Source organism: Zonotrichia leucophrys, chromosome 2 (genome assembly GCF_028769735.1).
Source record: "Zonotrichia leucophrys gambelii isolate GWCS_2022_RI chromosome 2, RI_Zleu_2.0, whole genome shotgun sequence".
NCBI lineage: Eukaryota > Metazoa > Chordata > Aves > Passeriformes > Passerellidae > Zonotrichia > Zonotrichia leucophrys.
The window spans coordinates 106,282,032-106,297,042 of NC_088171.1; the positions used below are offsets into that span (position 1 = coordinate 106,282,032).

General features: G+C 35.2%; 1 protein-coding gene across 4 annotated transcripts in view; it reads left to right on the forward strand.

The window, feature by feature from the left end:
• Positions 1–15,011, forward strand: part of RBBP8 (RB binding protein 8, endonuclease) — a 34,170-nt gene that overhangs the window by 3,528 nt on the left and 15,631 nt on the right. For 2 of the 4 annotated variants that reach the window (XM_064703484.1, XM_064703483.1), the window contains exons 3-7: positions 4,790–4,832; positions 7,189–7,284; positions 9,317–9,429; positions 10,959–11,034; positions 14,104–14,270. In XM_064703484.1, coding sequence (XP_064559554.1) covers positions 4,790–4,832; positions 7,189–7,284; positions 9,317–9,429; positions 10,959–11,034; positions 14,104–14,270 — 495 coding nt within the window. Of the gene's footprint in view, positions 1–3,264; positions 3,384–4,789; positions 4,833–7,188; positions 7,285–8,634; positions 8,672–9,316; positions 9,430–10,958; positions 11,035–14,103; positions 14,271–15,011 lie in introns of those variants that run through there. The other 2 variants (XM_064703486.1, XM_064703485.1) reach the window with 2 other exon arrangements.

Consider the following 15,011-nt stretch of genomic DNA (forward strand, 5'->3'; position numbering starts at 1 on the left):
TTACTTCACCTTTAATGGATTGTGATTCAAATTTCCAAACCATGTTATTCAATGGATTATTTTCTTTTTCTTTTGGCTTTAGTTACTTCAGATACATTAAAATTGTTTGCATTGTTTATTTCCCCTATTGATTGTGCAAAATCACACTGCAGAATAGTCTTACTGAAGGGAAAATTATTACTTCAGATTTTAGTGTTCTGCATTTTCTCAACAAAATTCGTAATGTTTTTATAATGTGATTATTCATACATTATGTGACTTGTAATAACAATTTTACTACAGATTGGCTGTTACTGTCTGTTCATTCTTCAGTAATTCAGAAAAGATGAATTATTGCACTATGTGTATTGCTATTGTAATATTGTTTTACAAGGACTATTCACAAGGGATTTTTGCTAAAAACATTAAATAAGTTAACATTTTGTTCTGCTTACCTAAAGTCACACAATCCATTCTTTTTGGATGGAATTGAAACAGTATTAAACTGTGTCTTCTAAGAAGTTTATCCTTATGTATGAAATAGTATTTATATTAGGCTGGAATAAAAGTAGTTGAGTTGTTGTGATTTAAGAGCTGTAGTTATGCAAGTGGATCTTTACCTAGAGCATTTCAGTGGCCTTGGTTGTTTCTACTAACTTCAAAACAGTTTCAGGTCTTTCCATTTTGGCCCAGTTGGACCATCACTTCTTGGTTTTAAAAACTCTTGGAGATTGCTTTATAGTTCATAAATGTTACATGCCTCCTACTGAAAGTCTTGATTCAATTATTTGCATCTGTGACATTTTTTTGTTGATTATTAAAAAAACCAGACCAAACAAGCAACCCAAAAGCATATACCAATATGGCAACTGGAAAAGAACTATAGTAGACAGTAGCATTTCTTTACATTAACATATGGCCTACAGTTTTACAAAAAAACCCTTTTTTAAATAATTATTTTTTAAATTGTTGATGGTTCTTTTTGGAGTGGGTGTGATGTCAACCACAGATAAACGCGGAAGTACTGACAGAATGGGATCTGGCAATCTATGGCATGTCTGAACAACAAAAACTTAACAAACAAAAAGCTCTGATGTAGAGACTTATGTTAAGTGACTCTTTCTCTAGTTTCTTGGGGTGTGCAGCACGTGATTTGCAAGTTTGGGTTTTCTTTATGCCAGCAAGATACTCTTTAGAATGCATGCAGGGTGTGGCCAGGTAATTTTGCCACCAGGCAGTCTTTTTCATGCCTAGCCCTTTGTCAGTATGTCCCACACTGTGTTAGGTAAAATTAGGTCTTCCATGATAACATCAAAGACATGCCTGAAGGATAGTTAATTTTTTCAGAAGGTGGGGATCCTCTTATAGAAAATGGTACTGGAAGATATTTTAGAAACATCAAACACAGACTTGCCTAGACTTTGCTTGTTTCTGAAGTCTATAAATAAGAATTAAAATTGACTCATGAGTTTCCAATCTGAATGTCAGCAAAAATTATTTTAAAGGTGGTAGAAGGTGGATTAAGGGAAAGTTAGTAGTTGTTGAAAAAGCTTCTTTCATGTACAATGTACTGAACACTGAAATGGTGGAGTTCTTTAATTTAAAATCCATGCAAAGTAGAATTTATTACACATGAACTTGACATGCTATATGAGTTGTATCTATAGAATGTAGACTGAGGAATACTTTAAACTCCTGCAGTTTGAAAGGGATTTTATTTAATTTTTGTATTACTATATTGTAAAGGGTGTGTTTTTTCACCGTTATGTAAAGAAATCCAGCTTCTTGTGCTTTTAAACTGATCACTTCCAAAAGGATCCAAATTTTGGCCTTCCTCAGCCAAAAAATAGCTATTATTAGACTTAAATTCATTATGAAGCAATGGATAGGACACCTACATCCCAGTTTCCAAAATGTTGGGTATATGGTCAGTGTCAGTTGACTTTTCATGGAGCTCAGAAGTTCTCAACAACACAGAATAATAGTCATTAAAACTCTTTGCTTTTATTTCCTATGTGTGAGATACTTCCACAATGCCCAGAAGATTCAGAGGAATTTAATAATGCTTTTTGTGAACTGATTTATTTCTACAGGTGGTAGTTTTTACCTCTTGCTTGAAATAATTATCTAGATGCTTGCTGCATATGGATCAAGATGGTTTCTGAGGATTAATTTAAATCTAAAACTCTAAAAATATCTATCAGTGTAGAGATGTGAGCAGTGTTTTATGTAGAAGAATGGTCTAGTTCTTTTTTAGTTATTGCTTACCTCTGAAAAGCAGAAGATATCAATGGACAAAAAACTGTAATCAAAGAAGGAGAGAAACTTAGGAGGAAAGCAATCTCATTGATAGATTGCTGTAGGAAAGGAAATGGCTGGGAGTTCCTCAAAAGTAAATAATTATAGAAAACAGAGCTGGAAGGGATTTTAGGAGGTCATCTAGTCCATCTCTGTACCCTTGAGGTAGGATTATGTCTGTGTCATTGCTGACAGTAGCTTGTCCAACTTGTTTCAAGAAATCCTCACTGATAAAGATTCTGTGGTCTTCCCAGGCACTGTCAGCTTTAAGGAAGTGCATTTAATGCTTTTGAAAATTCATCAGAACAGAAATCACCATAGCCATTAATTGAAATATTACAGCTATATAGTCTAATCAAATAACAAGTTTCATAAAATAGTTTAATTAACCTGCCTAATGATAGTTTAAATAAGGTCTCTGTTGCTTTAATAGGTGTAGAGTGTCATTTATTAATGTACTTACAAGCTTTAGCTAATGTAGATTTATATAGTCTACAACTTGTCTATTCCATAAAAATATTGTGCAAAAGATAAAATTGAATTGGGAAGGGACACAGTGTAGTTCCACAGAGTTTTATGTGCTCCTTATGTTAAATAAGGAAACCTGAAAAAGCAAAGCTCCTTAAATGAGCATGCTTAAAAACTCTCAATGCTCTGGAAAAGCAAAAGGGAGAGACTACAGCAGATGCAGTAATTCAAGGCTCTTGGATGAATGTAGCAGGCTGGTTTCCTGCCTTCTCATTGCAGTCATTTGAACTAAGAAAAAATGCAACCTTGAAGTTCCTAGTTTAGTTCCTCCTGAATTCAGGTGAGAGGGGAGATAGTGTTACCTGTAGCACAGTGCTGGGCCTTTTGAGCCCTGCCTCTTCAATTGGTCGCTCAGGTTGCCAAAGTTACAATCCTAAATACTGAACAGAGTACCTGTTCGTACAGGAGATGCATTGTTGTGCAGCTTCATTCCTTCCGATGGGCGTGGAGCAGCTTTAAAGCAAGCTTTATAGGGCTTCTAATTGCAGATGCCTAATTGACTTGATGAATAGCAACTGCTTAAGAAAATAAACCCTCTTTCTCTGCTGATCTGCATGATAGAACATAACTTCTTACAGGTGCTGAACACTTGGAGATAAAAGAACTCTTGCTATAGTTCCTAAGAATTTTTTTAAGTAGTGTGTCTGCATTTTTAACTCATTGTCTCACTGGCATCTTGTAGCAAGTATGGGTTCACTGAGTATGTGGCTGGCTTGACATTTTAAGTGGCCTGAGGAGTGAACCTTCTCAAGCAATTAATTTTTCCCTCCCTAGAGCTATTCCTAGTTGAGTGTGCTAGTGGAGAAAAAATAGTCTGTTAGCTGCCTTAACCTACATTTTCTATAGTAAGATGTAGTATCAGCTGTGTATTTAGGCTAAAATTCAAAATAGTCTGAGGTTTTCTTACAAGTGTTCTGGTTTTATAAGTTTATCCTGCTATCCTAAATGCATAATGCTTTTCCATGAGAGCTTACAAAGCACCTCGTGTTCAACCTGAAGTTGGTAGCAACCTTTCATAGTCAGAAGAAAATAACCATGCTAGGAGATGTTATTTTCTGATGTGATATGGAAATTTCTCTTGGTTTTCTGTTTAAGAAACTGTTCTGTCATTGGGATCTGATTATTTCTGTTTGTTTAGAATAGGAATGGCCAGCTTGTGTGTGGGTAATATCATATAAATTTCCATAACACCGAGTCCCGCTTGTTCAATTGTTTTGTGCACGAATATCTTCTTGTCTCTGTGCACATACAAATGCACCCAAGGCCTTGCAAGCAGATTGGCTGGACAGTGTTCTGTCCCCTGGGCTGTCAGCTGGCCACTCCTGCTGAGAGCATCAGTTGTATTTGAAAACCTTTTTCCTTCTGCTCAGAATATAGAGTTAGGAGCATAGAACTCCTAGGGGAAGACAGGCCACAGATGAAATATCAATCATCAATTTGCTTTCAGATATTTCAAGGAAGCTTTGACTGAGGGAGTCTGGTAGCATATCTCTGAAGAAGGATGATGTCCTTCTGTGCTTTAAAGCCTTGAATCACATATTTTTATTGTTTCCTTTTTGTGTATACACTGTAAAGCATTTCTCAGTTCAGTGATTGGATGCTTCATTTCCAGTGTTGTATTATGAATTTATGTGCACACAGAACATATTTTATGCTACTTCTGTGGGCATAGTCAATGAAATATTGACAGTGCTCGCTATTCATATGTGGTTATTTCACAAAGGTGTTTGTTTACTTGTGTAAGTTGAAATCTGTGTGTTTGCTTAAGTCCTTATTTCCTGGAGATCACAATGACTGTATTTGTTTTCAAGATCCTGTAGAACACCTTCAAAAAGTCCAGAGGGAACCTTTTTCTCTCCAGATTAGTGACATTTTTTTGTCTCTCTTTGCAGATAACAGTGGCAAACAGGGAGTTAATTTATTGTCTCAATCATTTTTTAAAATCAAAATTCTATAACATGTAATTCTTCTTTCCACTTTTCAGGCTTACAGCTGAAAATATCTAAGTTGAAAAAGGAAAGATGCTTGTAAGTACTCATCTTAATGATATAATTTATTAAAGGAGAGTCAGAGTCCCATTAATGAGATGCAATTCTTGTAAGATCAATTAAGGTTTCATGGATTCTTCCTTTAGAAGTGTAAAAACACTGCTTACTTTAATAATTCAGCTAAAGTTGTCTGAAGATGTACAGAGCTCTTTACAAGGTATCTTATTTCTTAAGTATAATTTTTAAATTAAATAGTTGCTCATTTTTAATCTGAAATGATGAAATTATCCCTTACTTTTGATATTAGCCTGCTGTATCATAAGTTGCTTCCCTGTTCTGGAATCTTAAATTGATCAGTCAGTTTTCTAAATGAGAAATATTATCAGTGATGTGACTGAACAAGTACCAAATAGGTTACTCATTGTTTGTTGGGATCTTTCTACAGCTGCCACATTGTGGATACAGTACTGTTACATAGGAGGTCTTGTTCTCCTTGCTGCATCTGAATACCTGGGGTTTAGTATTTCAAACTTGGTAATCAGCTGACAATGAGCACCTTATTTTGTATCCCACTCCAGCATTGGAGCTAATGACTTGTAAACCCTGGGTCAGAGACCGGCCATTATGCAGTGCCTTCATAGCCACAGAGTCTGTCGTGTTTATCAGGTGCACTGGAATTATAAGGAAAGAAAACCCAACCAAAAGCCCAGTTCCTTCTGTTGTTTTACTGTCTTCATGGGGCATTTTACAGGGTTTAGGTGAAAGGCATGTAGTATTAGTGTACATTAATATCTTACTTATTTATTGCAAATGACTTAATGCCATAGGATGACATCTAATTGACAAGAAATAGTTTTTAAATTTGCTATTTTAAGCCTCCTGTGAGTGGCATAAACAGAAAAAAATGAGGGAATTTTGGTGGTTTTAGTTTTTTGTTGGAGGGATATTTTAATGTCCTAAACATCAGGAAAATACAGCCTGCTTTTTGTCAGAGTTTGAATTTTGCCATGGCCTGGCTGTACTTAGTTAGTGAACTGAGGTACGAGAACTTTAACATTTTGTGTTTCTCAAGTAGAAGTACAAGCCTTAAGTAGTCCCTCATGCTGTTTACATGTAACTGTTTTATAGGTTGAATATGCAGTTGGAATGGCCTATGTGGGTCTGTGTGACAGTACAGAAAAATAAGGCATCTGTTGTTAAATTTAAAGATTATTAAAATGTGACCGCACACTGTAGAAGCTTCCAGCTGTCCCATTCACTTTATGACCTATGATTGCTAGTTTCTTGAACTACTGTAATGCCAGCAGTATGAAAATGTGGTTGGCTAAACATGTGTTAAAGGGACAGTGCCAGTTTAAAAGTTTATTTGTGTAAAAGAACTGTATCAAGTTAGTAAATATGTTTTCATTTCCTGGTGTGTGTGTGTGTGTGTGCTTAACAGCTTTTCATGAGCCAATTTCATGACTTCCACAAATAATCCATCTCAGGCACACTAAAAACAAACAACTGCTTTCATGGATATATGCAAAGGATTTCATGATAGAAAGAAGAACTGGGAATTTCTCAGAAGTTAGTCACTGTCATGTTGCACAGATTCAGGCACTTAGCTTTTATTGAACATTAATATCCCTGTGAAAATAATCATGTCTTGTCACTCATACCATGTTTGCATCTTGAAGAGTTGTTGTGATCTAATAATAACATTGAAAGGGAGCTGAAATTGGGGAGTCAACATTACTATTTTTCCTTAGCTCTTTTAAGGAGAAAATATTCTTTGTCAATTAGTTAGTTTTGATTTTTAGAGAAGGAGTTTTCTACAAGATGAACTGCTTCTGAGCGTTTTGTAAAGAGACTTCTTTTGTCTTTATACATATTATGGGAATACATGCTCTATAGAGAATTTCTTCTTGAGGAAGTAAATCTCTAATGGATCTAAAGACTTTTCAGAGATTTCCAAACCTAATGTGGTTTGCCACGCTGCAGAATTTACTCACTGATATGACAAGAACAAAATGACCTCCCATTAGATTCCCCACAGCTCCACAACACAGTAAGGTGTAAGAGAAGTGTTTGAGTTTATTCTCTGAAATTGTTGCTTGAACTTTGTTAGTTTTTATGTCTTGACTATCGTTAATTCTACTTTTTACCTGAACAAAAGGTATGTAACAGAAGGTCACCTGTATTATGAATTAGAAACTAGCTGCATCTTTCCTCTAATTTACAAATTATTATTAATCGAACATACTAACTTCTTGTATGTTCAACATAATGTCTGTGCTCATGATAATCACATTTCCCGAGGGTATGAAAGAAACATGCCAGAGAAAATTCTCTAGTGAAAAAGTAATTACTGCAGTTTAAAGCTAGAACTAATTTTTCCTCCTTTTCTTTTCAGGGATGCAGAGAGGCTTGAAGAGTTCTATACCAAAAACCAACAGCTCAGAGAACAGCAAAAAGCACTTCATGACACTATCAAGGTTTTAGAGGACAGGTGAAGTACTGTCTTCTGGCTTTTGACTTGGCTGAATTTTACTCTTGCAGAGTAGCTCTGGATACTTTGCAAGTTGAGTTTGTTGTGTTTTAGTGTGGGATTATTGTTTTTTATATTTTTTAGTGAGCCAATTCTTTTCTAATGCAATGCAAATAGTGTGTTATAGAGAAAGGTGTAAAATTTACATTTTTCTGAAGAGCAATCAATAAATCTATAACATATATATTTATTTATCTCATCTATGTAATTAAACATAAAATCAGTAATGGATAAAAATAAATAATTTCTGTTGTATTGTTATTTTCAAAGTGCTTAACTTGTTTAGTTCTGTTTCAATAGAACTTAGAATAGAGCAGCTTGGAAGCAAACAGACACTTTCAGGTTTGTTCTTTTGTATCCATCTTTGTACAGTTAAATTTTATATTGATCAAGATGTAATACAAGTACAAAACCCAAAGGCTATATACTATGTTGTGAAACTAATGAAATAACTCACTAGGAAATGTTTCAATTTGAGGGGGTCTTTTTTACCAATTGCCTGTTTTACCTAAATTTGATCACAGGTTCCATCTGTTACCTTTTTTCGGACTTAGGTGTTCTCCTCACATTTTGACCCATTCTGCCTTTTCCTAATTTGTTTCTGTTTAATCTGGTGCAGCAAAGCAAAAGTAATAGACATGAAATTACAGTGCATTTTTCCTTCTTTGAAAACTATACCTGTTTTGGAAAGTATATGTGAAATTTGCTGTTAATAGGCTCTCAGAAGCTTTCTAGGAACAGGAGATGGTTTACCACTGTCCCTGTGCTACCTCAAATTTTGGGCTGTGATACTCTACTTTTACTTTCAACTCCATTCTCATGAAAGGCATTAGGGATAAGCTTGTAGCCATGCAGTTAATAAACTTTCATACCATGTAAGTAGAGAGGCATTCATGGTCTGGATGGACCTTTCTAATCCCTTGGCAGATTAATTACTCACATTGTGAAAAACAAAAGAAGTATTTCAACTGACTTAATACAAGGAAATTGTAATGCTGTGTTTGTAACACATCCAGATAAGCTAGTATGAAAAGGCATTTCAGTATTTTATTCTTGCCATAATTCCACAATACTAAAACACCAATAAATAAGTGTGGTTTTTGCTTCCAATATTCAGCTGTGAAATTGGAAAGTCATACAGTTTGTTTAGTTGGGATTTAATACTTGATGTAGTAGCATCAGCAATGGAGAATTTTTGACTAACTGGTTTCTTATTTAGCAGGCAAAGGAGAGTCTGGTTTTCACTTTGGTAATACTGTTAGCTATTTGCTGTGTACCAGAAATAAATACATTCCATTTATCAACTATAAAATGAGCACATATTTCATTGCATGAATGAATGTGTCAGGTAAGATGGAGTGATTCTAACCAGTCCTTTTCTGATCATGGATGTGTTTTAAACAGCTAATCTGCACTATTAGAGACAGTAGAGTCAATGCCTCTCATGAACTTTTGTGTCCACTTCAAATTATTTGTGCTTAGATAAAGGGTTTCACATTTACTTGGCAGTTGTTGAGAGTGAAATTGCTTTTTGTCACTTTAGTATTTTGCTTAATGACAGTACGTATCCTTCTTAAATGAGATTGTAATTCTATTTAGTGAAGTGATTTGCTTATTTGTATTTTCTTGAATGAACTTTACATAAAATGGTGATTTACATCCAACAGTATTTTTGGTAGGATGCCTTACAAAGGATTTCAGTGGCAAGGTGTAGCATGCACCACTTTATTATATAAAGTAATGCATGTTGCTTTGGAAGTATCCAGTACCTACAATCATTTATGCAAACGTTAGATGATATAGTATTAGATCATTTGGAAATCTCAAAACATTGCTATGTGAATGTATAAAACCACAGTACTTAGTGGTGTTCTGCATAGCTCTCAGTTCTCTGGTTTTCATTGTTCAAAAGGTCTATTAAACATTGGTATCTGCTTCATGCATGGCAATATTTTTTTAACAGAGGGACCTTTTTCTGTTCATTTTATTGTAGATTGAGAGCGGGGTTATGTGATCGCTGTGCTGTAACTGAAGAACATATGAGAAAGAAGCAGCAAGAGTTTGAAAATATCCGGCAGCAGAACCTCAAACTTATAACTGAGCTTAGTGAGTTTTATCCCCAAGCCTGAAGACAAAACATGCTATTTTGTAAACTAGTTCTCCAGTAATTCCTGTAACTTGATATAATTTATATGTGGTGTGTTTAGTAAGCCCAAAAAGTTCAGTCAGGGGATACTTAACTGTACAGTCTGAAAATATGTAACATACCAGTGACTAGTCATTTGACCCACCTTCTGAGATTGAAGTGCTGATACTGAAAGTGAACTGACGTGGAAAATCTTACGCTGTAAAGTAGCTACTTTAGATAAAATGTGACTGCTTCTGTTTATTCCTACAGCTAGAATGATTGCCAGCTTTCCTAAGAAAACCCTGACTTCAAAAGAAACTGGTGATTGCAAAGTATCAAGTTCAGACAGAAGTGGATCCAGCTTGTGTCCTGTAGTTGATCTTGGACTTTAACTGCAGTAAACCCATAACTGTCACATAACCAACTGAGGCCACAAAAAATAGCTTTATACCTGGCAGCTTGTAGCCAGATCATTTTGAAATCAAGAAATAGAACATGTGACACAAATTACTCTGTTTGTTTCGGGTGATACACAAGCAGGACAGGAATATGTTCATGAAGAGTGTTTGGAAAGATTGGTTGTATAAAGCATACAATAATAAAGGACAGAATTTTTAAATGTTAATGGTATCTTTACCATTAATTATTTTGTATCATTTAGTTGTCTTTATTTGTCAAGAACAAGCAGACGTTAAATGAAATTTAAAATACAGGAAATGCTAGACAAAAATTAGCTTTTGGGTGCTTAATTAAATTATGGAAACACTATGCTAATACAGAACACATCAGTGTTTTAAGCACTTCTAATATTGAGCACTTACATAAAATTGTTCTGAGTTGTGAGTTTAACGATGAACAGCAAACAGGGTACAGCCAATCTCTAAATATAGCTCTGAACCTTAAAAATCAAGGTGGCACCTATTAGGTACAAATCTTGAGCTGTGACACAACAGTAGGCTCCCATGGGTTTGGCTTGAGATCTGTAGAACAATGAAAAAGATAATTTGAGGAATCTAGAGGCAAAATAGACAACAGCAAAATAAAAACAAAAACATAATTAAAGTGGACAGGAGAGTTGGAACTATCACTGCATTAGTTTGAGACAGCGTGGAAGAAAGGCTTAATGGTTGTACTAGTGGCTAAAAGCAAATTCAAATTGCTTTGTATTTCATAGGTTATCCTTAGTCTAAGGTAGCAGTTTTGTCCATGGAGGCAAGTGAGCAATTCACTCATCTTTACAACACAGTTCCACTTGTGTGTACGTGGACAAAAGTAATAAATGATTGTGTAGAACTAATGTTGTGATGCAGTAATTGTGTCACCTCTGCCTTTTCTAACATGTCATTTTACTACTTTTTCAATAACTAGCCTGAAACTTAATTTTTGTAAACCACAGAGAAGCTGTATGGTATTACATTTTACAATTGGTTCTGTTTCCTTCAAGGACAAGATTGTTTTGTTACATGTGTATATTGGTTTTTTAAATACTTTTTTCTATAAATTTCAGTGAATGAAAAAAACAACTTGCAAGATGAGAATAAAAAGTTAACTGAACAGTTCCAGCAATTGCAGAAGGAGCTAGAGTAAGTTTTGGGTTGTTTGGGATATTCCCCCATTCCTCAGTAGAAATGTCTGGGACTATAAATATCAGCTTTTAAGTCTTAAAATCTTGTTTCCTCTTTCTGATAGATAGACTGTGATAAGGTAGCCTGCTGCCACAACATAACAACATAAGCCCAGCTGCCTTCTGTTGTGCAGATTTTTATTTTCTTTTATCTGTGTGCATCTTGTTTTAAACTGAGAGTAGAACTGGAAGAAGTGAATTTATCATAGAAGTTTTTCTGGACTTCTGATCACAGTGTATAGCAAAGCCTTACATCTCATGCTTTTATTCCTTCGTTGCCTCTTTACCTTTTCTTTCCTCCTAGACTAAGACTTCAGAAAAGTATAGTCAAATAGTCAAAAAGTCCCAGGATCTTGCAATACATTTTTAAAATAAACTTACTATAATTTTGCAATTTTAAAGGAAAAATACTATAGTAAATTTTGAAAAAAACACATAGAAATAACGAGCTACAAATGGACTGAAATTTTAATCTGCTATAGTAAGAATGTGCCATCTAATGTTGCTGTTAATATGTGAATGTGGTGTACTGTGCAAGGCAGCGGTAGTGTTCCTTTCTTGTTGTGGTCTGACATCATCTGAAACTTATCTCACTTTTCCCTATCTGTGACTAAGTTGTGTACATGCCTGGGAGAAATGGGACAGGATGTGTGGACTTGATACAGAAGGGTTTTTATGCATGTGGCTTATTTCTTGTCTCTGTCAGAATTCAACTTCAGTAGGCAGTGAAACAACTAGAGTTCAGTTCAGAATGACTGCAGCCCTATTCCTTTGTATTTCTTGGTTTGTCTCCCATCTTTGCACCTTCATTGTCCTTTCTTTTTTATGTATGCATTTAATTTTCTTGGGGTAACATACTTCATGACTCCAGCTTCCATTAAAAATCTCTGGCCAATGCAGGAAAGCTGACAATGACCAATGTCACAATACATTATTTGTTTTGCATGTTAGATGATCATTTAAATAAGTGCAGAGTTGAGTGGATGAACAGTAATTTACAAGGATGGAACTGCAGTTTTAATACTACTGCATTTGGTTGGTTTGGTTGAGCTATAGTCATGGTACTTTATTTAGAATTAGCAACTTAGATTGATATAATATCACATTGTAGGTGCAAAGTAGCAGATTGTTTCTACTGCATGATATGAAATCAGATTTTTGCAGTCTTCTGTATTTTGTAACCAAGTTATAATATTAGGAATAAAAACCTGAGAATTCTCCATATAAGTGAAATCAGTGGAAGTGTAGAAGAATTGCATTATCTGATCCTTTATGACTTTGAGATTTCATTATGCATGGATGGGAGCAGCAAGGAAATTTCTGCAAAAACCTCTGCTGGGATCTCAGATAAATCTATGATTCAGAAGTTATTTATTACATAGTTATGATGTACAGTATGTATGGCAGCTGCTTCATTTGATTTTTTTTTTCTGTGATGGGATGTAGAAACTACCTCTTGGTTTATATAGAAGTAAGGTGCAGAGAAATATATTTTTAGTAGGCTCATTTGTCAAATAAGACCAGTAAATTTAAAGAGAACTCTAACAGCTAACTTAAATTTGCAAAGTAAATTGATTAGTATATTTCTCTGTTGTTTATTTTGATTTGTGTCTTAAGAAATTGCTTGTAGATAATACAGTTTTCCAGTGCTTTCTTTGTAAATGTGCTAGAAATGAGAAATTACAAAATCACACAAGGGATTCATCAAGACTTGAGAACATTGGTGCATCAGTATTTGTCATTAAGGGTTCAAAGTTAGTAGTGGTAAAAAGCCTAACTGCAAAAATGCTTTTTGTCTCAAGCCAGACATCTTTCTTAAGTTTTCCATTACCTTATTTTACATAAGATGTTGTGGTTCAGCTTCAATGCAAGCAAAAATTTATCTGTATTTCCTCTTCTTCCTTTAAATCAAAGCCTTATATCCTTCTCTTTATAGTTAGGAAGTTATCTTTTGGCCTGTGTTTTCTCTTGAGAATCTTGGGGAAAAATGCAACTGCAGGAAGATGACCAAGCAGACTGAGTTAGATTTCTGTGTGCTTTTCTTTTACTGTCTCTTCCACATCTCACTGCTACCACCATAGGGCAGGTAGCCCCTTGTGAAGTACTAAACAAACTATTTTAAATTCAAAGATCCAAAATCAGTCCTTGTTTGTTGTTATTTCCTTGCTATGTATAGAGAGAATTTTTGGAAAGAAAAGACATTGTTGTTTGTTACACCAGTTTTTATATTCTGATGCTCCAGCAGGCTGCTAGAGCTGACAGTGTGAGAGAAGGTAAACTTCATAACTCATCTCGTTTTCCAAAACATTACTCGTTTTCCATGCTTTTTACATTGTTCCCTGGAGACCTTTTTGAGTTGAGTTAGAGGTAACATCAGTGCTTTGGAGAGGGATTGCTTTGAATACAGTGCTCTTCAGTACTATTTGAAATGGTCCAAAAGCTTTTATTTTGTATTTAAGGCAGTATTTCTGATCACTGAATATATTCTGAATTGGAAAGGACCCAACAAGGATCATCAAGTCCAGCTCTTAAGCAAATGGCCCATCCAGGGATTGAACCCAGGATCTTGGTGTTATCCAGCACCATGCTCTAACCAGCTCAGCCAATCTCAGGGTCATAAACTGTGAAGATGTACAGGGATTTCCATACAGGGGAGGAGACACTGATCCATCCATTTCAGCACTCTTTTGCTAAAGAAGCACCTGCTTCAGAGGACAAGCTATAACCTCCACAGTACCTACCTTCTTCTGGGCAAAGGGGCTTCATAGTGCAGTTATACGTTGACTTCAAATGTGAGGAGCCAAGGTTGCATTCTGTTCTTGGGCTTGATGGAGCAATTGTCAGTCTTTTGTTAGATGTATCTAAAAACTGGGTTGAGTATAACTTTTTTGCAGTGTAATGTTATTGAGGTGGCTGTATTTCCAGAATTGTTGGGTTCTTGTACTGTGTGATTGTCCTGCTTGCTGAAGTGAAAACTCTTCATCTTGCTGACTTGGGCTTTTATTTGGCCACTTGATTTGGTCTCCAGGGTGCAAAAGCAGCAAGCAGTGGAGGCAGAAGAAGTTATTCCAGATTCTCCAGTTCTAACATCTTCATTTTCTGTGGTTAATCGTATGAGAAGGAAAAAAGAGAATAGACATGTCCGATATGCAGAACATGCACCCCCAGATTTGGAACTTAGGGAAAGCAACAGTGGTAAGAATTTTTTTTTTTTTTGTAATTAATTAAGGGCTAAAGAGAAAGATGGTGTATAAACTTGATTGCAAAGGGCAAAAACTAAAAAAAAAAAACCAAAAACCAAACAACCCTTGTGCTTTTTTTTGCTCTGCTTTTACTCTTTTTGTGTGATAATGCATGAGTCCAGGGGAAAAAATCTATAGCAGTAACTGCTACATCAGTTTAACTGTTACATATGCTCAGAACTTATCTCAACCTTCTACTTTTATTCACCCATGTGCACATGCAAATGTAACAGTTTTCCAGCCTATGTTTCTTCTCTACCTGCAAATTGGCTGATAAAGTATGTTCGGGTTTGACTTGTGCACGCAGCAATGTCACCACCTAGTGGAGAGTGAAATAGTTATTTTGCCACATTCTGAAAGGATTCTGCAACTGAAGTAATGTAACTGGAACTGGTAGATATCTACATGATCTCTCTGAATTCCACACTGTTTGCATTTGTTTTGTGACTTAAATTCAAAAGTGCTGTGTGCCTTTAATTTCCAGACTTTGTTCTGTCAAGAAATAGAAATGTGTCATAGAAATAACTCTTAAATATTTTGTCTACAAAAAGTATTTTTGTGAAATAAAGCACTTTGTTCTTGTATTTTATTGATACACAGGAAATAGCAATTTACCTTATAATCCAGGTAAATTTATCTTGTGGCATAAAAAAGGTAGTTTAAGTATGGATACATCTAAGTATTAGTCTTGACT